The following is a 25,707-nucleotide window of genomic DNA, read 5'->3' on the forward strand; positions in this document are numbered from 1 at the left end:
AGGTCAATAGCGAAAGCCGTTTTTCCACAGTCTTCTGTAGGACCTAGTCTTTTGCAACCATAACTATCGCCATCTGCTGGCCTTGAGATAAGATGCAGGTCTTTAAGGCACACTGACTTCATTTCCATCTTTTGTAATGCCTATGGTAAAAGCCTACGGGATCCTATGTTAAAGTATGAAATTTACAGCTTTCACAAACACACACAAAAAGAATTTGTTCTCAATGGCTCATTTCCCGCTTTATAATAATTATACAGATGTTTCATTTTTGTTTATATATACATAATTTAATAATTTAAACTTTATTAAGGCTTGAAATGTCTCTACTTTGAGTGACAGGTGTGTTGTAATACCAGCAGCAGTTGCTGGTGGCAACTGCTCTTTCTAATATTCAGCGTAAATATGTCTGAGATATTTTTTTATTTGCACTGCATATACACAGTTGGTCCAGGCATATATCAAAGGTACAGATTTTACAGTAATCTAGAGGACAACGTAGCAATTTCTTAGGAGCAAGCATTCAGAAAGTTTGCTTGACACGGAATCTCAAACTTTATCTTTCAGTACGACTGCACACAAAATCTAACTGGTGATGTGACTCGGCTGAAGAAACACTGACAGTTGTTCATAAATGGCAGCTGGTAATATTTTTTAATATTAAACTGCAAGGAGAATGAGGTGAATCGTGACTTCAGGCACATTCCATATGCAGTTTAGCTCAAATTTCTTTGCATTGGCTCTCCCTTGCTTTGCATCTACATTCGCAGAGCACCAACTCTTGACAAGATGCAGTTCCATTAGTTCTTCCTGTCCCTGACACATTTTCAGAATATTGCTATTCTACTCTTCACTCGTGTTGCGCACTTACATGAGTCAGTTTCGCAAAATCACGATTCAGAACAAGTGGCCTCTGTTTTGCATCACTCCAGTCTAGACACTACGGCACATTACTTAAAGGCAAAACTACCACCTGCATAATTACTGGCTCAATAAAGTGATTTAAAACAATTTGAATAATAGTTTTTAAAAAAAATGCAGGTTATCATTTAATGTGTGCGTTTTTGCTTTTTGCACATTATCATTTGAACAAATTTGTAGATCACAGAAACTTCAAATTTGGTACTACTCTAGCTTTGTACATAGTGTTAATCATGAGCCCTTTAACTTTGATCAAAGACAGATGGCTGATGTGGACTCACATGATGGTTGTCAGTGTGGTTAAACTGACAGACCAAAGTTGTTCTATATGTGTTTTAATGTCTTTATTTGGTTAAATTGTATATGTTCTTTGTCTGCTGCCGCAAGATCACAGAACTGACATAACAGTTAAGAAAATTGCACCGTGGAAAAAGTTAACCTGAAAATAATCAGTAGAAATACCTGTCTGGAGCACAGTATGGAATGTGCAGTGAAGGAACAATAACCTGCTTTGTACCAAATAACAGAAATTATTTCGAACTATTTGCACAGTACCTAAAAACTAATGTTCCACATTTAGCACACTCCTTTGGAAGATGTCCAATACTTGGTAGGCTAAATTTAAGTTTTCCAATAAACTCAATGGGCCACCAAGAAAGCTTCCATAATGGGATTTTTTTTTCTTTGTGTGTGCATTGTTTGAATATAAAAGACTAAAAAAAGAGCGACCTGATGTTACAGACTGTAATCAAAGAACATTAAGGTTCTGATCACCGCCCATTCATAATGCAACAGATGCATTTGTGATGGATTTCTGCATCTGCATTTTAAACTCCAATAGCTGCGGCTGCTGCTGTTATTTTTAGAGCATCTGCAGTTCTAACGGATAGCCTGCACAGCTTTAGCAGATTTCGAGTAGCCTAGGCTAACTTTTCTGCTCATTCATCATTTAGGCTACAGTCATATTCATATGTAGCTCTGTGTTTGTGCGCTGTGCTGTCTCCTTTTTTTGACGGCGTCCCGCGGTTTGCTGGCAGGCTGCAGCAGGGATGGTAGCAGGTCAGTGCGATCGGATGAGCGTTGTACCAGTCGGTCTGGTGGTTAATATGGAATATTTGCACAGAGCGATCTGTCAAATCCATTTGCACCGGCGGAAAAAGGGAGGCCTGTAGTAGTGCAAAATAGAAAAACAGGTCATTTCGCCGTTCTTTATGGCTTCTGGCTCCGGAGATGAAGAGGGAAACACGGGGGGCGTTTCATGGAGACTCATAGGCCCTGCCTCGGAGCTTTCCAAGAAGCGCTGCCGTTTAATGCACTCCTCTCTCGGCTATGATTCCGATGTCTGCCTCTTCTATGTGAAGGGGGAGTTTTTCGCAATGGATGCTCGCTGTTCACACTCCGGTAAAAACAACAACAACAACAACAACAACAACAACAAAAACACATTTATACCCGCTTAGATTTAGCTTTAGCAGGGCCTTTAAAAGACTAGAGCGCAGTTATATGTATAACATTGCAAACGCGTCACGTCGCGTTTTTGTATGCAGCCTATTGAAAATGTCTCTGTGGGTGATTAACTGTTAAAATAAGAGAAGGCTGAGAGGGGAAATAGCATCATGCCCCCTGCTGTTTTAAGTTTTAGTGTTATAGAAAGTATCGCATTTTTCTAGAATAAAGATGGCAGCAGGGATTGTTATGAGAATAAACGGTTATTAACAGTTTCCCGTGTGGAAATCCAGGCGGTCCTCTGTGTGAGGGGGACATTGAGGAGGCTGACGGAGTCCTGCAGGTCTTCTGTCCCTGGCATGATTATAACTTTGATCTCAGGACTGGGAAGTCAGGGACATCACTACAGGTCAGTAATAAAGTGTGCCCTGATAATGCTGCTTTAGTTTTACACCAAAAACGCTTTTTATAAGGAGTGTTGATTAATCACTTTATTTAACTTGCATGTAGGAGCAGTAAATTTAGGCACCTGAATGTATATCAGGTTTTTTACATTTACTAAAAGCTGATACTAAGACTTGATGCATTCACATCAATTATCCTTTAATCTTAGACAGATGGCATGTTTTTGATAGACAAGACATAAAAATCAAAGCTCGTCAGATAGAGTTAAGGTGATGTTCAGCTTGAGATCTTCTGTTTTGTTTTGTTCCAATGAAAAAATCAAGCTTGACATTTTATCCTCTTTTATATTCATCGTTTTCCACATATGATTTAAATATACATCACTTTATGTCACTCATGTCAAATGTTAGACTAAACAACATCAAACTGTGTGTTGTGACAGGCAGGGGGTTTTTTTGACTTGGAAGGTTACTCCTAAAGTAGCTTAGGGAGTTGTGTTTCTTCTAACTTCTGTTTCTTTTTCTTTGTTTACTTTTTTTTGCAGCAACAAGTGTATGAAGTCAAGCTGGAGGATGGAAATGTTTATGTGAAGCACAGAAGTCATCTGTCCTTACAGCCTTTTCCTCCAGATCGGAAAAGCTGATCTACCTCAGAGCAGGTGCTTTGTCCTCCTGTCCATTTGTTAGACTTGTGTAATGAACCTAATGTAGTTTGTTTTGAGACTTATTCCACAAACCCAAGCCGTCCAAAAACATTTCTAAGCCGTATCTCTCATTTTCTCAGTTTTGTTTCTCTTGGATTGCTGTATTCTCAGGACCAAATCCAGGAGAGTTTCTTGCGTTTTTCTTGCTGCTGGCATTCGAGATGGCGAACCATGCGCAGGCACTTAACCTGCAGAATCAGCAGGTTATTGTTGATTTTTGATAACACAATAGATGCAAGATAAAGGTAGTGGATTTATGCAGTTTCATGTTTTTTTTCTTCCTTAAAAAGAAAATATCGTGATTTTTAGTGGAAATATTGCAGAGTAAATTTGATGTGCACTTTAGTTTTTTGCCTTCAGATTTGAGCCATTTGCACTTTCCATTTCATTGTTGATCAAAACCCTGTAATTGGAGTGGATCTCACCATTTTTCATCTCAGTTCTCAAGCTCTCAGCCTCTCTGCCTTGTTGCACTGATATGCACTAGCAAGCAAAAACAAATCTGTTTGAAGAAACTGAAAATCCTTCCAAATGCTGTTTATAATTCAAATATAAATTACCAAAACTCCGAACAGATTTTTTTCCGTTTACAATCCACTTGTAATCCGAGTTCTGTTGACCAATCGCATTTGAGCAGGCTTCGGTTACATGCAAATAAAGAAATCCATGTGGGGAGCAAAAACAGGAACGCATTCGCCAAACTGCAATCTTGTCTGATGATAGTTTAATTTTATATTTGCTTTGTTAACAGAAAAGAAAGGCTTGACCTGGATATCCACTGGCTGTACTGCAAGTCCTGAAAAAACGGTTATTGCGCCAAGATGCTAAGTCAGCAGACTGACAGTTTGGTTTTCGAATCACAGAGGCAATAGGAGTATCCAAAATGTAGCACTATGAGTTTTTAATTCAATTAAAATTGATAAAATAAAGAGTAAAAATGAGTAAAAACTGAACACCATCGTCTTGATTTCTTGAAAAGAATCATCATATTTTGCATGTTAGCGTTTTCGAATAACCAGTACAGGTCTCCTTTAGTAAAGCCCACATTTTGCATCTAAGTGTCATTTTATTTCATGGTTTACTATATTTCCTATTATTCCAGACTTGAGAGGCAGACTTGTTTAGTTGTGCCCTTGAAGCGATGTCACATAGGAAGAAACTCTCTTCCAGGATTTATTTGCAAAATTTTTTTTTAACCCAATTAGAGTTTAAGCAAATAGAAAACACATCAAGGACACTGTGGTTACAGTTGGTGGCAATTCCACAGCTAACATGTTTCCATCAGCATTTCTCTTCATTCCTGTCTTCTGCACAGACAGGTTTGTCTGTTACTGACGCAGTGGGATTTACGAGGAACGGTTAGTAAGGCGCCGGAGGAAGGTTCACGACCTGAAATGCACCACTGACTTAAGAAAAATGTGTTTTCCTAGCTGTGCGTGTGTGAGTGTGAGCAGTGATGCCAGTGTGTTTTTTTTTTTCTTCGTGGTGAGAGCAGTCACTCACTATATTTTCTGTCAGCTTCGTTTTCTGGCAGACGCACAGAACCCCGTCACGAAGGTGTCAATGACAGTGTGGCTCAACACTCCAGTTTTCCTCCCTACTGTGCTCCCTGTTGTGCAACTTTATTACAATAATAATTCCACTGGTTAAAAATGTTATGTGCACCAGACGTCTCGCTGTGTTGTCTTACATTTCATCACCTGAAGGGTAATGTGCAAACAAAGTGGAGATACGGCTATTTTGTGTCAGTAGAAAAGTCAAAGTAACGGTTTGAGATTCCGCAGGAATGTTTTGAGACGCTTGAGGCACATTGGGAAAATTGGGATTCTCATCAGAATGTTGTTATGTTTCCTAAAATGTATTTTATATTCTTTTGTATTTCTAGTGTATGTCTCTGGGACTGCATACACCAATGCATTTAAATTCATCCCTCTGTTGTAAGTTAGTATCATCAGTATCATGTTTGTTGTAAACTTTGTTTATTGTTGTAAGATGGAAAAAGTAAAACTAGATCTATGCATTTTATTTATTAAAAATATATATGCATGTTAAATAAACTTTTTCCAATTTTTAGACTGTTCATTTGTTAAACTTATGCACAGTTCAGAGGACAACATCAAACAAAATGTTTACACAAAATCATTTATTTACACTTGTTCGTTCGTACATTTATACCAAATTTAATACAATACACAATTTACACATAAAGACCTAATTCAGAGAGAAACAAAGCATTCAGCATCTCCATGCAATAGTTAGCATTACAGACTATTATCAAGAGCTGATTTATGTAATTCTTTTACTACTCAGGATTGCTTCCTGGGGTGCAGTGGCAAGTATGCAACTCTCTCCATGTCCTCCAGAAAGCGGTGGAACGGTGTAAGGTTGACCGTCTTGTGAATAAATTATGATCTCCCTGAGACCCTGCTGGACTATACAGAAGAGAAAATGGATATGTCTGTTTACGCTTAAGTTTCTGATAAATTGTGGATGGTTTCTGGTGGATTCAGAGACTTGTGCTTTTCTGCAGAAACATTTCAGTGACAGAGGCAAACTCAGGTCAAGTATTTTGAATAGAAATCCACTCCTTAGATTCTTTTTTTTTTTTTTTTTTTCGAATATCAGTTGCCACAAAAAACCTCAAATTTTGCCAGATGGATTGAAATACACTTGAAAATATCCAATTTTCTACCATTCAAGAATTCTGCAAAGCTGTAACTATACCAATAGTATGCTTTAGACATTAGTTCCCTGTTTTGGGAAAAACGCTCATTCTCCTCCTTGCCAGAGTTTGGAGATGAGAATAGTGATGATACCCTTACATCAGTGGGTTCATTAAAAAAATACAGCCAGTACCCAGCTAACTCCAAATGTCAAACAATTTATTTAGAAGTTTAAAACACAAATACATAAATCATATTCATGATTCTGACACTAAATAAAGTAAAAGGTTTGCCACTACTACTGCCAACGAGTCCAGATAAACAGTTTCTTTTAATTAAAAAAGGAATATTTTCATCTTCTTTTATCTGTTGGTTTCAGGCTCAAACTGTCTTTATTTGATTTTAAAGTATCTGGAAACTTTTTCTTGAGCGATTAAACCAAACATTGCAGAGGTTCTTTAATCTCCTTTGAAGTTCCCTAAAGACAAAGTGGCTGTTTGGAGAGCACAGCTTATTTTTCCATGCAAAGCCTTACATAATGGTTTACTCAGGCTATTATTGTTACCTTGTCCTTCAAGCTCTCCTGATAACTTCTTCTCATGAATAAGCCAATTCTCCTGTCAAAGCATTCCCTGAAGAAAATCTGCATTCTTCCATGTGCAACCACTTTCAAAGCTCAAGATTCTGTAAGTGATGGGCTATGAGGCCAAAGACCACTAATATTTTCCCTTCCCTTTTTTCTTTTTCAAACCGTACCCTGAAATGATTAAACCCATCACTAGATAATCTTGCTTCTCTTCCTTCTGATGTCTTTGGTCTAACATTTCCTTTAGTTGCTCTACATCTGTTTGGCCCCTTCAACTGACCTCACAAACTATTGCATTTTATAGGACTTATCTCTTCCTACACCTGGATTCAATCATCATCTTTCTTACGGGGTGGAAGCTGTATCTGCTGCTGGGACATGTTTGTTTCCAACTGGACATCTGAACTGTTCGTTCACACACAGCCCACAGGCCTGTGATTAGAGAGGTCAATGATAATTCTGAAGTTTGCACAGGCTCCCAAGTTATAGATCTATGTTTGGAGTGCTGTTATGTGCTCCACATAGAAAGATTTACAAGTTTGAAATGATACCATTTACAGCATATTAAATGATAAATCTGTTGCACATCAGAACTAAAAATATAACAGCACAAATGAACTGAGAAAAAAAAGACTTCTTCAAATGTTAAATGTGCAGAGAGCTCGGTAGCAATTTCAAAGGAAATATGTGTCCATAATACTCTTGTGCCCAATTTATTGCTGATTGCTTAAGTTCAATTTGGTTGTTTGTGAAAGTCAAACTGTTTTTACAGTTCTCAAGAGAATATGTAATTTATTTTCTAATTAGCAGCAGGCTTATATTTACTTGTCAGCCTCTTCTGGTTTCTCCAAGGTCCATAGTGCACCTTATTCATTTTGGGATTAGTTCAGCTCGAAGGGTTTCTCCCATGGGTCTGCAAAACCCCATACTGCAGATAAACAATAGATTTAATCACTGAGTAAACTCCATGCCTATTACTTAGTTCAGTTAAAGTAGCCAAAAACTCAATTCATGTGTCTATTTCCATATCCATATGGCGTTATAGTCTACATTTATTTGTATTGCTACTCGTACTTTTACACAGCTTAATAAAAACCTGACTTGTAAACACAAGTTGTGTTTCTTCTGAATTCTCATGCTTAAGAAATCATGTTTTGTTAATTAAGAAATGACAATGGAGTTTTTTGTCCTACTAACAAGATTGCAAACTGAAGCCAAAAAGATTATTGTAAAGTCAGCAGATTCATGCTACAAAGAATGGAAAAAAAAAAAAAAACAGTGACTCAGAGAGTCAAAGAGTTGCACAACACAACTTCAGTTATTGGCTGAAAATCACACAACTAAATCAACAACAAGATTCTTGTGCAAGGTACAAATACCTTAGCCACACAACATGCAACATGAAAAACTTATTTAATTCACCAGCAGCACTTTTCATGAACTGTTATAGTTTGAAACATGCTGAATTTTATTCATTCTCAAGTTTAATGATATTTATTGCACTTCAAGATATAAAGGCAGCTCATAAACACTTTGCCCTAGAACAAAAACAAATTTCATTTAGACCCTGAAAGAGCTTCTTGCTGAGAATGAAAGTATTGAGGAATAGATTATTATAAGTAACACTTTGTTTGGTGATGTTCTAATGTGGAATGTGCAGAGGGGGGGAAGGAAATTATGTCATGCTTCCAAAAACAATTATCTTTATTTTGAAGCGCCAGTCTAGAGTAAGGTCCTTGCTTGTCATGACGACAACCTCAGTCTTCCACATTTTAAGTAAGTGTGGAAGAACGTCTGTCTGAATCACAGTTGGCAATATGGTACACTAATGAAAAACACTGAGAAGCATGGCTGAAAAGATTCTCTGTTCACTGGGTGGCATGCTTCACCCCACTGTCTCTTTTGCATGTTCCTCCACTTCATGGAGAGTTTCTGAGTTTGTATAATAAGGGCTCAGTGTCTGCTTCAGACAACAAGGACCTCACGTTGGTTTCTCTCCGATCTTGAGGAAATGTATGAGTTCAGTGGAAAGCTATGGCCAATTACCAAGTGTTTGGGGTCTACCATAGTATTTATAGTTTTTAAATTTCTGGTTTTGGGTCAAGCATCAAGATATGTCAGCAAAAACACCCACTATGGAAGTGGAAGGCCACAGATTAGCTCTATAAAAGTTCCAATTTCAACCCTCAATTTAGTGTATTCATTCATAAAATGAGAGCAAAGTCAATAAAAGCCGGTCACCAAGTTACATAAAAACAAATGATACTTGTCTTTTACCGTGGATGGGAGAAATTAATATACCAAATTCTTCATTTAAACGTCAGACCTAATGAGTTTTCTAAATTGATGTCTGTCTCGGGTTTGTGATTTTCATAGTAAAGGGGGGATTCACACTCATCAGCAGACAGACAATCTTCTGAACTTGATGCCATCATATGACTCTCAACTGAAGACCTAACAATATAAAGAAAAGATTATTATAGATATATCATTTTGATGTGATTGCTAGTGTAAGCACTGATCAAATTATATTATTTCAACCTACTTTTTATCACTTCTGTTGGCATTACTGAATGCGTGTAGATACTCTTCTTCTGGTGGTTGAGGTGACTCTGCGATTCTGGGTCCTACCCCGTTGCTCTGAAGGATAAGCGACTACCTGGGTGGATGATCTCCTCATCTGCAGACCATCTAACTCTCTCATGTCCCTCGCCATCTGAGACAAAGTTTGACCTGGGTTGGTCTGCAGACGCTGGAAAAGGCTTTCCCTGTTGATTTTCCTCTCTGGACAACTGAAGGTAAGTGCAACTCCAGAGTCTGACTTCATCTCTCTGGAGAAACCATCTGAGGTGCCATCGAAGCAGCGCCCAATAGCGATCTCTTTGGCCACTCTAGGGTTCTGGTCTGTGACTGTGTAGATACCATAGTTGTGTCCCAAAGGGTCAACGGGTGCTAACATGGTGAAAGCATGAGACTCATTGTTTTGAGCCACCGGTGGATGTTTAATGAGATACTCTTGTAGGAGGTTGTTGGTGTTGATCCTGCGGCAGTTACCTTGTGGAAGGATTGATATGAGGGACCGGTCCACCTCAGCTTGGTCAAATAACATGCCACTGCATTTGAACTCTACACATGCTGCTGAGGTATTGGACTCTCGCATATCCCGAGTGCTGCGAATGTCTCTAATTCCATAAAGCTGGCCCTTTGTCTCTCGGTGTGTTCCTCCCAGATTCCTTGACCTCACCATGACTTCTTTCTGTCCAAGAATTTTGATCTTGATGAAGCATGCTCTAAACTCTTGGGGGTTAGGCCACCAGGACAGGTAATCTCCTGTCCAGGTTGTCAAATCATTCTCCTCAAAGGGAACAACGTTGTATTCATACTTGTCCTTTTCTACTCTAAAAAACCTGAAATGATTCGCATCAACAGGGGCATTTTCACAAGCTATTAAATTCTGATATGGATATATTGGCCCATTGGTCTCATCAAAATTGTTTTGGTTAGGCTTTGCCAAATTGATTTTGAAGGCAGTTTTCTTTAATGCTGGATCATCATGGTCTGAACGCTGGTAGTCTATTTTATCTAGATAGGGCTGAGAGACTCCAATGATGTTTGGATTCATCTTTGGGGAGGAAGGAGCTGCCTCTAGTTCCTCCCCACCCAGCATTGCTGTGACATAAGCTGTGTAAGCATCAGGCTTCTGGGCATCACAGAAAGCTGGTAAACAGGCCCCATTAGGTCCTGTTATGACACTGTCAAAGCGGCCCCATGCCCTGGGATTAGAAGAATAACCAGGCTTGGGCTCCAAGTTTATCAAGCTAATCACGATACCCTCCAGCTGTTCAGTAGGTAGGAACTTGTCACTCATGTAGGCACGAACTTTGACATAGCAGCGTCTATTTTCAGGTACATCTAAATTGAAAAGTCTGCGTTCTCTGATTTCCATGTTGCCTATGAGGAATGTGCGCTCCTCGCGCTTGCTCCTTCCATGACCACCAGTAGTTGTGCTGTAAGAAAAGTTGCTCTCCTCTTCCCAGACTCCTGTGTCGGGATTTAAAGACCACAGTTTCATCTGGGGAATGTGTTCTTGCATTTTGACGTGCTGTGTGTCAAGGAGGACTTGGACAGCGCCAGCTCCAAGTATCTCCTTGTTGGAGTCATCTCTGAAGTCTACAGAGAACATGCCATAGGTCCTTAAAGGAAGCATGTCACCTTCATCATCCACAAAGTTAAGGTCGCCAGGGGCAGCTGCTGCAGTAGTGATGTTTCTTGGGTCAATGAATGTGACACTGGCTTTGACAGTTCCTTCGTAGATTTCTCCATTGTCCTTATGAAAAGAATTAGGAGGAATAACCAACTGCCCTATGGGGTCTTCATCTTTAATTTCTCCAAGGTTAATAAAATTGGTCTCTCCTGCATTGATATCAATTGGTGTTTGTTTTCTCATCACTTTCACATCGTGGTAAATAGATCCACTTTTCTTGTCAAAGATGAACACCTTGGGCGTGTCAATAAACTTTTGACTAGGATCAACAAAATTTACAACTAATCTCTGTGTGTCAGGGGTGATTCTTAATGTGAAGCCTCCTTGGTATCCAGTGGTACCCACTCTCTCTTTACCAATGTAGATGTGCCCAAAACGCAGAGGCTCATTATTGTCAGCTGTGACTACTCGACCTCGAACCAGCACAGTTGGCTGCACACACTTCTGACAACCGCACTGTATCACAGCACGGATGGGGAGGCTGTAGCTACCACAGTCAATAATTCTGCTTTCCATATTTTTAACACCACAACAGAATCCAGCTCCATCTCTGCAGCCCATATCAAAATCTAGGGAACCAGCACATTTGTTGTGAGGACAGCGGCCAGCATTGTAGTACTTGGAGTCAGTCCCGGGTTGAACACAGTCTGTGGGTAGCCTGATGAGATGTGTTTCAGGGGTAGAATTGCATGCTGGTGCTCTTTTGTCTGTGAAATAGACAATAAATGACATTAAGCTTTTGTTCTTTCATCATCATGAAAGAAATATTGCCATAAATTTTAAGTTGACTGCTGTGTAATGTGACTTTGATGGTGTTTTGGAAGTAAATGCAGAGTTAACATATTAAAAACAGGCCTGTTCATGTTCTATTTGCTTTGCTGTATCTGCTCTTGAAAGTTTGTCAAATATACAATCTAGCATTAAAATAAAATTGCTGGTTTGAGGGTAATTGCATATTGATTTATAAGCATAATGTGGAACAGGTATAGTGAATAGTTAGAACTTGCTGGTGGAATATATAAAAATATTTATACCTTTATTTTTCACACATGGATGCTCACATTAAAGACACAGTACACACAAACGCCCAAGCTCTGCATGACCTGAAAGTGCATTTAAGTGGCCAAGTTGGATTGTGAAATATGCATAAAATGGTAATTAAACTTCAAGCTTAAGAAAAGGTTTCTTCACCAACCATCCAACTGGGAGCTGGAAGGAACGACCAATTGTTCAACAACCCACTGGCAGCATAATTAGTATGCAGGATATCATGGCTGTTTGTAGTTAAGTATCCCTGTCAAGCTCACCATCTCCCACATAAGTCAATAACTGCAAACACATGAAGCAGTTTGATTTGTAGATTGCTGTATTGTTTTGCAAGTTTCCTTTGATCATGAATTATAAAACATATAACTTCCTGAACAGCTGTAAACATATTGTGTTATTCAAATTAAACTTCTGCATTATGTGTAAGGGGAAAAGAAACTATTGGGATGAAGGCATGTTTATCATCCCGCTCTGAGGTGCAGGTGTTGTTCTGCACACATAAAGTCTCTCCAGCCATAATGACTTTTGGAGTACAGGGATTTGTCTGTTGCCTAGAATTGATTGCTTTAGCACTGTTCCATGAAATGCCTGTTTGTTAATCTGTGTCTTAACTAACAAGCACCTGGAGAATATAAGCTGTGTATGTGGGGTTCTCCCACATGGATGTGGAAAGACATACTTGTCTGAGTCTGAGAGAGAAAAGAAACATAATTTATTGACAATCTTGGGTTTCATCTCAACACTGGGTGTTCTGGAAAAATTGGGTTTGAGGTTTTACAGTGTCCAGAGCCCTCTCACACAATAAAGAATCCCTGTTTAGAAAGCTGTAGTTTCAACCAATGTAAACACAATAAAAATCTATTCCTCCAGGCTCTGCCAGATCGTAAGACTGATATTTTTCATTTTCCCATGTTGGTTTTTTTTTTTAATGAAAGATAGTTTATTAACTGACTTTCTCCTCTCTTTCAGTTGTAAGCCACTGTGGTTTTGTTTGATTCCTCTTAATGCGTAGACATGGCTCATGGATGACTTGGTTTGAGCTCAGCACTGACATTCCTCTTTAACTGTGTATTCAATCTCTGAGGCAGCTGCTCTTTATACAGTAGAGTTGCGGTTGTTTGCTTTTTGTCAGTGGTTATACTTGAACCAGTACAAGACATTGACTAAATACGTCATTGTCAAATGCACTCGGGTGGTAGCCATCCTGAGCTATAATCCCTGTGTGCCGCTTTCTATCATCATAGCAAATTATTTCTTCTCAGTCTGATGAAGATTAATTACATTTTACTAGAACTTTACTATTTTTACTTAAAGAACAACCTTGAAACAGAAAAAACACTGGTATTCAGTGCTTTGCATGCAGTACATGTAAATACACTATATAACTTTTTCCAAGGGTCACACATCTGTCATTCTCTTAGCAGGACTACATACATACTACTAGTCTGCATTTCATAAACTTGGTGCGGAGGTGGTGCATGGGCAAGGGAAAAAACTTATTGGTGCCAATCCAGATCAGCGTCTTCACTTACAAAAAACTAAATGGGGCATTAGCTCTGGCAGAGGAAGTGGTTTCTTTGTTTCTGCCATTCTTGTTTGGTGCTACACATACCAATTACAGTAAGGAAGGCGGGGGAGGACTTGATGCTTCCTGCAGGGCTGCTGGCTTTACAGTAATACTGTCCCGACTGCTCTGGCTTCAGATCTCGCAGTACAAGCTCCTCTTCATACTTGTATACCTTCCTGTCCAGCAGAGTCCCATTGTGATACCTTGATAAACAGACACAAAGAAAGAAACAGAGAGAGTGATTTGTTCTTCACTTTACTTTTTTACATTATTGTCAGCCACTAATCAGAAGGTCGGTGGTTCGATCCCAGGCTGCCTCCTGGCTGCATGCCAAATATCCTTGGGCAAGATACTAACCCCATGTTTGCCTACTGGTGGTGGTCAGAGGGCCCGGTGGCGCCAGTGTCCGGCAGCCTCGCCTCTGTCAGTGCGCCCCAGGGCAGCTGTGGCTCCATGTAACTTGCCAGTGCCAGTGTGTGAATGTGTATGTGAATGGGTGAATGACTGAATGTAGTGTGAAGCGCTTTCGGGTCCTTAGGGACTGAGTAAAGTGCTATACAAATGCAGGCCATTTACCATTTACCATTGTGGAATGTTTATTGAACTTTAATCAGCTAAGCAATTATATTTAAAATTATATCTAAAATGTTAGCAAATATGCCACCAGTTATACTTATTTTGATGATTTATGCTAACAATGACTGTACAATGACTTTCATAGGAAGATTTATCAGATGACTTTAGCTTATAGAGCTTATGTTTTAGTTTTATAACCCGTAACTTAAAAACTATACATTTCATAAGTGTAGGAAGGACTGTAGCTATTTTTTGAGTGTTATTCTATGAGAGTGTGCCAACAATGATGTTCATCTCACCAGTAGTATTTGTCAGGTGTTGGTGATCCTGCTGCCTTGCAGCACAACAGCACCCGTCCTCCCTCGTAACGCACTTTATCCTCTGGGTGCTTCACAATGTACGGCTTTTCTGTGGAAAGCAGAAAGGAGCAAATCATCAAGACTTTACTCTGATTGTTGTGAATGGTGCCGCAGGTCATAGAGAGCTCATAAAATTCAAATATTACACTGTATTCGCCCGTCGGCCTCTGAGCTTGTGAAAAATGATTGTTGAGGGAATTGCCTTTTCGAAAGCAGCTCAAGTCTATTTTTATTTGGTTTCCATGCAACCAAGTCAAGTGCTCAAAGCTATGTAAAGTCTCACAATAGTCCAAACTGTTTATGTTGTAGAGCTGTCAATTTCCTGTTTTCAGTCGTCTGAGAATATGATTGAAGGATTTGTAGACTATGTGGAATAATAATAATGCTAGTCTTGTAATAATACCTATTTTAATAACAATCCAAAAATATGTAATCACTTTTCTTTCATTTATCTGCACTTACCGGCTGATCTAAGAATAGCCCGGACCCAGGACATGCCTGTGGTGTTACTGGAAGTGGACACAGTGATAGGGGCAAACTTCTCCTTCCTGATGGTGATTAAAGTTGGGCTGGAAGAGCAGATTCCTAGGAGCTTAAAGTGACCCATAGCATCTGTACGGGCACGGATGACCTTGGGATGGCTGGCTAGTGACACAAAGGCTCCTGCCACAGGGACACCAGTCACACTGTGGATATCACCATGTAGGATGTGGCCTTTGCACACACAGTGACTGCAGTCTTCACTGGGATGGCCTTCAGTGCACACATACTGGCATTTGGCTTTTGTAAAGAAAGCATTGAGATGTTAGCAGATACTGATCAAGACACCAAAGTAAAGAAATGCCTCACTACAGCTAAATGCAGTGTGGCTTTGCATACCTGGGCATGGAGTCTTTCCACATTTCTGGATTTCAACAGGCCGTCCCACACACTGCACTGTCGCTGAAGTCCTTACGCAAGTCCTTCTCCTAATCCTGCGACCTCCACCACAGGTCACTGAACATGACCCCCAGGGACCCCATGGACTCCATTTAGCTACAAAAAGACACAACGGAAGGGAGTTTCAGTGAATCATTCTATCAAATGGATTGTTAACTCCCTTGTGCTGCACTATAGGATTTCTAAAGGATTTAGCTGCATTTAGAACTTTACTGAAACAGCTTCAATCAATAAGACTGTTGCTATTAATGGAAAACATAAATTAATGATACAGAAAATATACTGTGAATAAATGGAATTTTCCATTTTATAGCTGAAGGAAATGTCCGTAAATGGTACAGAGAGTATACTATAAATCTACAGAATTTTCCGTTTTATCATTTACAGAAAAGTCTGTCAAACTTCCGTAAAAAAATCTGAAAATGTACTGGCAGAAAATTACCAGGACATTTTCCGTTTTTCTACTGAATTTTTTTTACAGTGTACTGAATGGTTTAAAAGGAATGTTTTGGGGAATTCACCAATAAAAAGGGACATTATGAATCACTTTGTTGATTAAAATAGTTTATGTGTAGTTCAAAGACCATATTCTCTACACTAGCTTGGGGTCCTGTCCGAAATTTGGTGGTGATTGATATTTGGCTGTTACCTGTACATGGTGGGGTGGTGCACTCTCTTCTCTCTGAATGGTGCCCCTGACATGCTGGCACCAACAGCAGAGGCATGGGCTGTGCGCTCACACATTTCCTTCGGCGGACTTGGACACCCACGTCATTACAAACTGTGGTTGAACAGGGGCCCCACTCACTCCATTCAGTCCAATAGCTCTGCACTAAAAACATATTACAGAGGACAGAGGGACATTCTAATCTTGAAATATGTAGCTATGCACCAATGTTTACAATGTTTAATATTTGTTTAGTTTTTGTAGTGTTTTGGCTAAATATTCATTTCTGTGAAGAAAAAGCTTCCACAGCCCTGGGCTGCTGTAATCGGCTCTACCTGGGGGGCACTGGAAGCGAACATGGTAGTTAGAACAAACGCGACCATGTGGCTGTTCCTTGTTGATGCACCAGAATCCCTTCTCCAGACTTGAATGAACCACTTCCCCAGTTTCTGCCGCTGCCACCCAGTCTGTAGTACGAGCCTCCATGGCTGTAGGCCGTGCACAAACTCTCTCTCTGTAATAGAAACGAATTGCCTCCAGGCGCTCATAGTCTCCATTTCCCCCAGGATGGTCAATGTTGAACCAAGATGTCCATTCAGTCACGCCTGGAGGCACATGAAGGGAAGACGTGGATAAAAACCACAAAGATAGAACATTAGAAAAAACTAATAATTGTGGTGTGGAGGTTGGAGCTAGTTTTACATGGGGGGGACACTGTTAAGAATTAAGAAAGACTTGAACAGCAGGGATGGGTTACAAGCTTTCAGGGGTCTGCAACTATCATCTAAAACTGACTTCATATACTCCAGGGAGCTTTGTATTGTTGAGGATCTTTCCATGCCCCCTGGCTTGAGTCATGAGGCATTCTGTTTAGTTTTCCATCTGTGGCATGTTCTGAAACCTGAACAATTTCCTACTGAGAAACATGAGGAATTACAAATAAAAGGAACCCATTAGCCTCATGTGATAGATTGTTTTCCTTTTAAAGTAAAGCACTGCTTTACTCCCAAACAATAATGTCCACCAAGAATTGATTATGTGTTACAGTCAGCTGTTTCTATATAGTTAAAAAAAATGTTGTTTATTGAAATGCTCCTAATTGTATTAATGTTGTGGTTTAAAGCTGTTCACATCACGGAAAGCTGACTGAGGCAAACGATCCTCCCAGCTATGCTAACAGTGAATGATTAGAAAGCAGCTTAGTCATACATCTTTTGTACAGAAATGTCTTTTAGTGTTACACCTCTATCTGTTCTTAATAACTGCTGAAAAAACTGTGATATGAGCTGCAAGATAACCTCATCCACATAAGCAATTATAGTTTTAAAAACTCCCACTCTTTGTTTTACTTCACTGATCAGAAACACAGTTTCCATAACAACAGGCCTTTAGTGGAACAAACAGGAATTATTATGGTGCACGGAGTGATTTTTATTTAGCTTTGGGTCCAGACTTGAGCCCTGTCTTTATTTGCTTCTATTATTCCATTGAATAAAGTATCTGTAATTAAGTATTTTTGTAATTAACTATTATTACTACTGTAGCCAAGGATGTCTAGACAGCATCGCTGGATGACTTAGACAAAGTTAAAAGGACCATCTTTTTTCTATTATTTCCAAGCAGATGTGTTCTTAAAAGCAATGGACACCATACAAAGACAAAACACACTGTGTCTAAAATTATGTCTCGGCCTCATGCCTTGGAGTTTAAAGTTTTCTGAGTTACGAGTCTGCAAAGGAATAAAATCTCTGAGGTAACATCTTTATTGGGCGCTAAAGGATTTACCTTGAGTCTTTAAAGTTTTAGTCACAGCCATTAGTAAGGCTGCTAAATCAGCAAGTCAAATAGCAATAACGAGCGTACTGATAGTTTTATAATACTGGCCAGAATCTGCCTGCACTTTTGCTTTCAGCTGATATTTAAACTCTCGCGGTTTGAAAATGTTTGCCAAAGAATTAGCTCTCAATCTCCCGCCGGTACCTGTTGTCTGTGAGTCAGCGTACATGTTGAAGGCCACTCTCCGTCTCTTGTCTGAATGACTCTCAGTTCTCAGTGATTCTGCGTACACAAGAAAACAGCTGGTTATAGACCGAGCTTACACTTTTTGTCCTTGAGAAACTTTAAGAAGAAAGAAAAGAAATTCTAGAAGTCATGTGTTGGAAATGAGAGTGTGTTACCTTTTTGAAAATATCTATACTTGCTTGCTTAAACTACACTATTGATAAAATCAAGTTTTCAATGTGTGTGCGTTTTGAACAGCTGCTGAGATTTACTCCAATTTTGTATGGACACGTGCACGTTTTGCTCTTTCTTCGAGGCAAGGAGACTTTCTGCTTAAATAACAACAAACTGAAGATTTATTCCCTTTTCTTTCTCTCAGATGTAAGCTTTCATCTATCCATCACTCTTCTTTTTTCCTATATTTCCCCTTTCACTCCTCTCTGTCTTCTCTTTTATCATAGCTGCTCTTCAGCAGCGGCACTCTCTAATCCCTCTCTAATCTCCCCCAGAAATCTTTGTCATGCATCTTCTCATTCTTCAGTCCTTCTTGCCCTCCTCTGTCCTCCCTTCTCCTCTTGATCCATCAATAAGCACCTACTGTTGAGGATGTTAATGAACCTTCAGTTGAGAAAATCTGAACCTGCAGAGTCATCTGATATTCTGTGCAGAAGCTTTCTGTTCACCTCTTTCTCTTACTCAAACACATGCAGCAATTTCATGCAAATTGGTTTTATTTGAAGGACATATGACTGTAAAATATGTATTGAACACAAACTGCATGCCTACATCACTAAATAAGTCTTACATCATCTTCTTTTAGGCGCGTGTGTTCATACACACAGCAGTAGATGTAAGAAGTAAGCAAATACTAACCTTTTAGAAAAAGAACGATATTAAAGCTGGCATTCATGTAATTTTTTTCCCTTTGATTTATTAAGCATGCACCGTACATTTTCACGCATGCTTTGATGTGCAATGATTCATTTTCCTGCGGCACAAATTTTTTTATGTTTTGAAAAGCGTCAGTTGTTTGCTTGACATTTCTCCTTTCGCTAGAAACTCTGGGAAGAAATGTGAAATGTGGCCATGCGGAAAAAATAAATGTCAGTCTGTGACAGAAACAAAAAGTGGCTTATGTCGCTTTAGTGTGTGTGTGTAATATGTGCAAGTGCTTAGAACTGTGGGAGAGACGCTGCTGAGTTTACGAGCAGAGACGCCCAGCACAGAGACCGGTATCGATCCCAGTCCCTGCTGGTTTTACAGCTCACTTCAAGTCTTTCGTTTCATGCCAGCACATTTCTTTTCAAGCCCTGATGGCTTTTGATAGATTTACCAAAAGAAGGATAACAGTTCAGCAGGACAAACATCAACTTCACATTTTAAGGTAACGTAGACAGTCAGCTGACCTTCATGGTTGTTGATTTTTTTATGCCCTTGGCTTTAAAAACCATTGATATTTTTCCAGATCAGCTTTGTCTCTCTGATACCCTGGAATGACTTATAAACAGAAGCAAATGCTTTCACACTGATCTGGTGAGCAGATGTGGCTCTTCCTGCAGATTTAGTTTAGTAAATCAGTTCAAATAGTTTTTTCACAATTTTTTTTTCTCCCGAGCAGGTAAAGCACAGTTTTTCTCAGTGACAATGATGTTCACAAATCATCAACACATCCCAGAAACAACATCAGAGATCTCTGTCCAGAAGTCCTGGGAACAACTAAGATACTGCGCAGGGCCTTCAAGCTCCCAGGCCTCTGGTACAGGACCCGAGCTTGAAGGATAGACCGCCTGCAGGGGCAAGAGGGGATTTTTTTTTTTGTTCATTTTTTATGTGTGTCTGTGTGCACAAAAAAGCCTTTTCTTTCTTTTATTAAAATGAATTAAAACTCCTGTGGCTAATTAATAATGCTCCCCATCCTGAAGCGCATGTTATTTCCAAGAAGTTCCAAAACACTATTTCGGCTCCTGTTACATAACATTTTTCTTTCCTTTTCACACCAGAGCAAAGGGAATTCACAGCAGAACCGCAGGATTATCATTTCAAGATGTCTGATAATGATGAAAATGAAATGGCAAACAATTCGGTGGATTATAGGGTGACTAATGGTTTTAGAAAGCAGACAGAGGAAACCCAGATTAGCTACAGAAGAAGGCAAATGTTGGGGTAGTGACCTTAGTAATGGCTGGGATGAAGTGGCTTGGCTCCCACAGCGCACTCAAAGCTTATTGTGCTTCTGAGGGACATGTTAACACATTATGAATTTTAAATGCTAGGGGATTTTATGGGGGCACTGCTTCATGCGGCTGGTATGTGAGCGAATTTACCTCATCAAGAGGCAAGTAACACACGTTTTTCAAGCCAACGGGACCAAAGTTAGAACTTATTATTTCCTTTTTAAGCTTTAGGAAAATACACCCTAAAGGGACTGACTGGTGCACTATACCTTGTTCATGGGTTTGGGGTTTTTTTGTGAACAGAAATGTCTTTACGCTTTGACTTTTTGCAGCTGCTGTTACACAACCCAAACGTTGTGTATGTTGCTTCTGATTTTCTGATTTAACGGCTCATTTGGCGCTTGTCAAATCACCGCTGAACAATAAACTTCTTTTATGATGTGACATGTTGTGGTTTAGCTTTGTTTAGATCGCATGGTTAAGTTTAGGAAATAGATGCAGTTTGGTGGAAACGTGAGGCTGTCCTGTTAGAAACAACTACGTTAGTCATTTCAAAATGAAATATGTTTACATTCAAGTGCCAGCAGTTTTAGCCATTCTCACCATCATAAACCTTGGACAAACCTTGGACAAGGTAACAAGATAGCTGCACTGGTGCGTTCGAAGAGATCTGCATCCTTTTCCACATATAGCAACATGGTAAGTTCCTGAATACCAAGCAATGTCACTTATATGTCTGAAACATAGCTACTGGATTACTTTTCATCCATTGCATTCATTGTCCTCTTTATCCACCATAGGTCTGTTGTGACAACTGCAAGTCTTATTTTAGAGAACTAGCTTTGGGTTCAATGATTTACGTCACAGTGGTTCATTCTGAAATACAGCTGGTTCACTTACAGCCTGGCTGCACAAAGGCAAATCCACTAAGCCCTGGTGCCTTTGTGAAGGACAGCCTTGCTCTCCTTCACTTTCTGAGTGAGAAATTTCTACCTTAGCCAAAATCTAATAAAAAAGCTGCTGAAGAGTGGAACTGTGGAGAAAATGGAGGACCTTATGAAGTTTCACCCAACACGATTTCACTCATATTAGGGAGGTATGGTTGTGCCAGATGCAGGCTGGCAGACAGATGAGGCTAAGTAAAAGGTCTGGATCCTGTTTATTTATAATATTCCAGATCCCTACAAGAAGGAAAAGATGTGAAAACACCAGCTTCCTTCCTCGTGTTACATAACCTACTAGACAAAGCAAAGCTCGCTCAAAGAATGGGGTTATGCTTTATTTGTTGATGTCGCTCGTGCTCGGGCTCAGGAGTGTGTGTGACAGCAGCTGCCACAGGAGTCCTCTGTTAATAACAGAGGCATTCCATCCATGAACTGTGTATGCATTGTGTGTGGGGGCCTGTGTATGTGATGATCCGTTTGCCATGTCATCTGGAAGTTGTTTATGCATTTGGCTAGCTCCTTAGCTGAGGTGTGTGTGGTTTCAGAAAAGTCTGCTCTTTCTCTCAGTGCCTATCTCTCTCTCTCTTTACCCCAAAGTTTCTTCTTCTTCCCAAAAGGCTCTCAAAACTTATAAACATCTGTAGCTCCTTAAAATCACCAGTTTTGTCCGTGACATTAACTAATGGTGGAAACCAACCACATGATTTAAGGATTTACAAAAGTATAACAGATGATTTGTGTATTTAAAGGAGGATATTTGTGGAACACCGCATTGTTTCCTTGATACTATTAAAAAACGTTAGTCAGTGTTGAATTTCTCAAGAAAAAATATCTGGAGGTTGAACTTCTCCACCTGTGCACAGGTACTGAGCCAGAAGCTGAAAATGTAAAGCAGCTGATTACTCCTGCAACAAATAATTTCTTGGCATCTCTTCTTGTGTCTGTACACATGAGTAGAAAAGAAAAGCAATGAAAGATGTGATTGTGGCTTGCAGCATGTCACTAATGGGAGTTTGCGCCTTTTCGTTTGATCCTATGTAATCTCTGCGTCAGTCATTAAAGTCAGCTGGCCAGACAGCTCTGTGCTTTATAGCAGACAGTGGTCAGCATCTGGAGAACTACCCCTCCGTCTGACTAACAGCCCTCCAGCTACTCACCAACTATTTTGGCTTTGCCTGAAAATTATGCAGAGAAGAGAAGAGAAGAGAAGAGAAGAGAAGAGAAGAGAAGAGAAGAGAAGAGAAGAGAAGAGAAAGATTTACACCCAAAGGTGGTAATACCACTGTTTTCCCCTCTAAGTTGGGCATTCAGCAGCAGCTGCCAACTTTAAATAGAAAAACAGCTTGTAAACCTCTAAGCTCTAAGGTGTGTGGAGAGGGTGACTGAGAAACAAGGCAAGGAGAGAATGTTTGGAGGAGGGAGTGTGATTGAGGGAGAGATAGAAGGGAGAAAGGTGGGGAAAGTATTTGTGGGGAAATACCTGAGGGAGACAGATTAGAAACAAAAGGCGAGCAGATGAAGACGAGCGGACAGATGGAGACACGCAGTCGTTACTTTAGCAGTGGATTGAATGCAGTTATGAGGGCTGAACTGGTCATCAAAAGTGAAAAGGAAAGAGTGAAATGCTGGCCAGTGTGACGGTGGAAAAAAAAAGAAGGCAGTAAAGTAATTTTACCTGTTCTCCTATTCCTCTTTTTTATTCCATTTTGTCATTAAGCCGAGCACAAACCAAGCAGGTGGAAAAGTGGGCCACTGGGTTTGTGATTATTGCACCTTGTTTCCAAGGTGACTGCGTTTATATCTTTAGGGACTGCTCCCAATGTTAGAGGGTGAAATAAGGACAAAAATGCACCACCTTACTGCAAGATGTGGATGTACTGCTAAAGGAGCGTGGCATGAGGCGTTAAACTTTTAAGGTTGGAGTGTTCTGTTCAATCAGAGTCAGCATGAATCACCATTTATACATACACTTTCACTGGTCTCTAATCTTTTTATATATACTCATCAGTGAATGGCACAAAGACATTTACAGTTCAGAGGCTTCAGAGCCCAACAAGACATGGAGACTATTAAGGTGTATTCACACTCATTTGCTTTTATGAACTGCCAGCTCCTTCACTTTGGAAAAAAGAGAGAAAAACCTAATGTGAAGCAGCTGTAAGGCGAACAGAAAGTGACAGCTCTGGAAAAAGTGCTGCTACTGGTGTCATTCAGGAAGAATGGCAAACTTTCAGTGGACGATAAGAGTGAAGTTTGCTGGGAAGAACTTCTAATCTCATCTGGAAGAAACTGTGTTGTGCTAATGTCTGCAGATAACCAACACTTAACCAGCATTAAAAACCGGGAGCTACATTAGACAAAATAGTGCAAAAAAAGCTGTAATTTCGAACTGGATCTTGGTCAAGTAATAAAAGCTGGACACAATTTTCATAAAGCAGGCCTTCCGTTTGCTGCTAGTGGCGGCTACTGTGAAATTGTTGTTGTTTTGTGATTAAACGACACTGCAGGGACAGTTTTCACGACCTCTTCTCCTTAACATCCCACTCCATCTCCATCCAACTCCTTTGTGTTATTAAAAGTGCAGGAGAAACATGCATATGGCTTTAGATTCGAGATTTCAAGATAAAGAGGTAATAAGGCAGTCTTATCGCACGTTTCCATCGCTTCAAAGGATGTTACTTTGACTTAGTTTTACATTGCCAGAGACTTATTATCCCCGTAAAAAGTATTTCTACTTTCCTAAACCTAACCTCAAACCACATCTTCTTTCACAACATTTTGTGATTTACAATACGGACTTTATGACTTCACATCCCCAGAAGGGAGTAGGCTGACTTTGAACACAGATTAATGTCCCAACAATGTAAGTAATCCAAGTACACAGACACTAATCATGCACTACTCTTATCATATGAGCTCATCTTCAGACATTTGTCTAAATTCTTTCAACATCCCGCTCTGACATCCTTAGGGAAAGGCACATGTGTTAATACTCATAAACTGGCCCTCTTTCTTGTGTGATTATGAACTGAAAACTGAAAATTGCTCAAGGTTCATTTTCAACATTTGCAGTTTCACGAGCATCATTTTGTTGGCAAATCTGTAGTTACAACAATTTCTTGGGATTGTGTCATTCTGACATGATAATAATATATTAGCAGTTCAATCATCAATCTTCACCTACCTTGGCTCAGAGCCACCGAGGCCAGGAAAGACAGCAGCAGCGCCACTTTATTTAATCCCAACATTGTGCTGGCGATTCTCTATAGCATCGATATGAACTAATTCAGCTCTCAGCTGAGCGTAGCTACTTCAGGTCCTCAGGTGTGACTGAGGCTGTTGTTTGGGCAAACTCTTGCCTCTGCTCCTTCGTGTGAGTTGAGTTGCTGAGCTGGAGACAGGAGCTCAGCCGTTTTTAAAAGAAGGGGCATCGGGACTGCACACCAATCCAGCCCCTCTCTCCTCACCATTGGCCAGTGAAATGCAACATCTGGGTCCCCCGTATCATGGTCCAAAAAAAGGTAAGGGTATGGTGGGGGAAGAGAGGGGAAGGAGCACACACACACGCAAGGAAAGAGAAGGCAAATGTGTCCATGTGCCTGTGGTTACTGAAAGTAAGAGGGTGCTTTCCTGTTCTTCTTAGCTTTTTTTTTTTCACTATTTGTGGCTTATTTAAAGCATTACTTGCATTTGTTTAACTCAAGAGTTACATTGATTTGTAACCCCCCTCCACCCTATTGCACCAGCGAATACACATTTAGCAACACAACAGGTGTGTGGCTTCACGTGTGTGTTTCCATCTTTAAATCTCTATTCTAGTTTCTACGTGTGTCTTGTCAAGCAAAGAATTTTAGAACTTTAATTCCGGATGATTGAAAAATCTATTTTTATTTTTTCTCTTGCTTTTTTTAAAAGGCATTTAAAATATGAACGTCTAGCTGACACAATACATTTCCTTGTGATTTGCAATAATAATTCAAGACTGTGTTTATAAACAAGGGATGACAGTTATAATCATCTTCTGTAAATTGTCATGTCCTTCGCTGGCCCCCCTCCCAATCTGTGTTACCTTTGTCTTACCAGCAGACACGGGACAGTGCCAGATGCTGCTCTCCCTCGGGTTCAACTTCTGGTTCAGTTTTGTAACTCTTTAGCAGTTGCTGATTGCTGGGTGATGCACTGCCAAAGAGTGGAAGTGGCGTCATATGGCATGCCATTCAGGAAAGTCCTCAGAGCGCAGACACGAGACATGCTTATGAGGTGCAATGTACTTGGACTCGTTTACAGGATGTGAAGTGTTTTATTTAGTAAAGATCCTCATAAAAGCAATGGAAATTAAATACACTAATTAGGCTGAACTGTTTAAACATCCCACTGGGTTAAAACTTTTAAAAAGGTGTTAAAAAGTCTCCAGAGTCCCTGTCTGCATCTTGATAAGGACTAAAGCT

At 40.0% G+C, this 25,707-nt stretch overlaps 1 protein-coding gene and 1 non-coding gene across 2 annotated transcripts; one reads left to right on the forward strand and one right to left on the reverse strand.

Moving 5' to 3' along the window:
• Positions 1 to 1,620: 1,620 nt before the first annotated feature.
• si:ch211-212d10.2 lies at positions 1,621 to 8,034 on the forward strand. Its single transcript, XR_006054303.1, has 4 exons — positions 1,621 to 1,977; positions 2,658 to 2,773; positions 3,314 to 3,427; positions 4,224 to 8,034. It is a non-coding gene; the product is annotated as an uncharacterized si:ch211-212d10.2 (transcript).
• On the reverse strand, positions 7,983 to 24,824 carry cilp2 (cartilage intermediate layer protein 2). Its single transcript, XM_005920717.3, has 10 exons — positions 24,444 to 24,824; positions 18,121 to 18,198; positions 16,476 to 16,745; positions 16,123 to 16,305; positions 15,414 to 15,569; positions 14,997 to 15,314; positions 14,475 to 14,583; positions 13,645 to 13,802; positions 9,267 to 11,692; positions 7,983 to 9,175 (listed from the first exon to the last, which is right to left on the reverse strand). The coding sequence occupies exons 1-9, from the start codon at positions 24,505 to 24,507 to the stop codon at positions 9,288 to 9,290; spliced, it is 3,741 nt and encodes a 1,246-aa protein (XP_005920779.1). The 5' UTR covers positions 24,508 to 24,824; the 3' UTR covers positions 7,983 to 9,175; positions 9,267 to 9,287.
• Between the last annotated feature and the right edge of the window lie 883 nt (positions 24,825 to 25,707).

The sequence above is a fragment of the Haplochromis burtoni genome, unplaced genomic scaffold, assembly GCF_018398535.1.
Source record: "Haplochromis burtoni strain Fernald_Lab_line unplaced genomic scaffold, NCSU_Asbu1 Contig_42, whole genome shotgun sequence".
Classification (NCBI taxonomy): Eukaryota; Metazoa; Chordata; class Actinopteri; order Cichliformes; family Cichlidae; genus Haplochromis; species Haplochromis burtoni.

Bases quoted from the DNA above. Each gene is read 5' to 3' on its own strand.
- cilp2 (XM_005920717.3), bottom strand. From the start codon at position 24,507: ATGTTGGGATTAAATAAAGTGGCGCTGCTGCTGTCTTTCCTGGCCTCG. The intron at 16,746-18,120 runs GTACCGGCGGGA...ATGTGCCTCCAG, and splicing joins CGCTGACTCACAGACAACAG to GCGTGACTGAATGGACATCT. The intron at 15,315-15,413 runs GTATGCAAAGCC...TCTTTACAAAAG, and splicing joins TGGAAAGACTCCATGCCCAG to CCAAATGCCAGTATGTGTGC.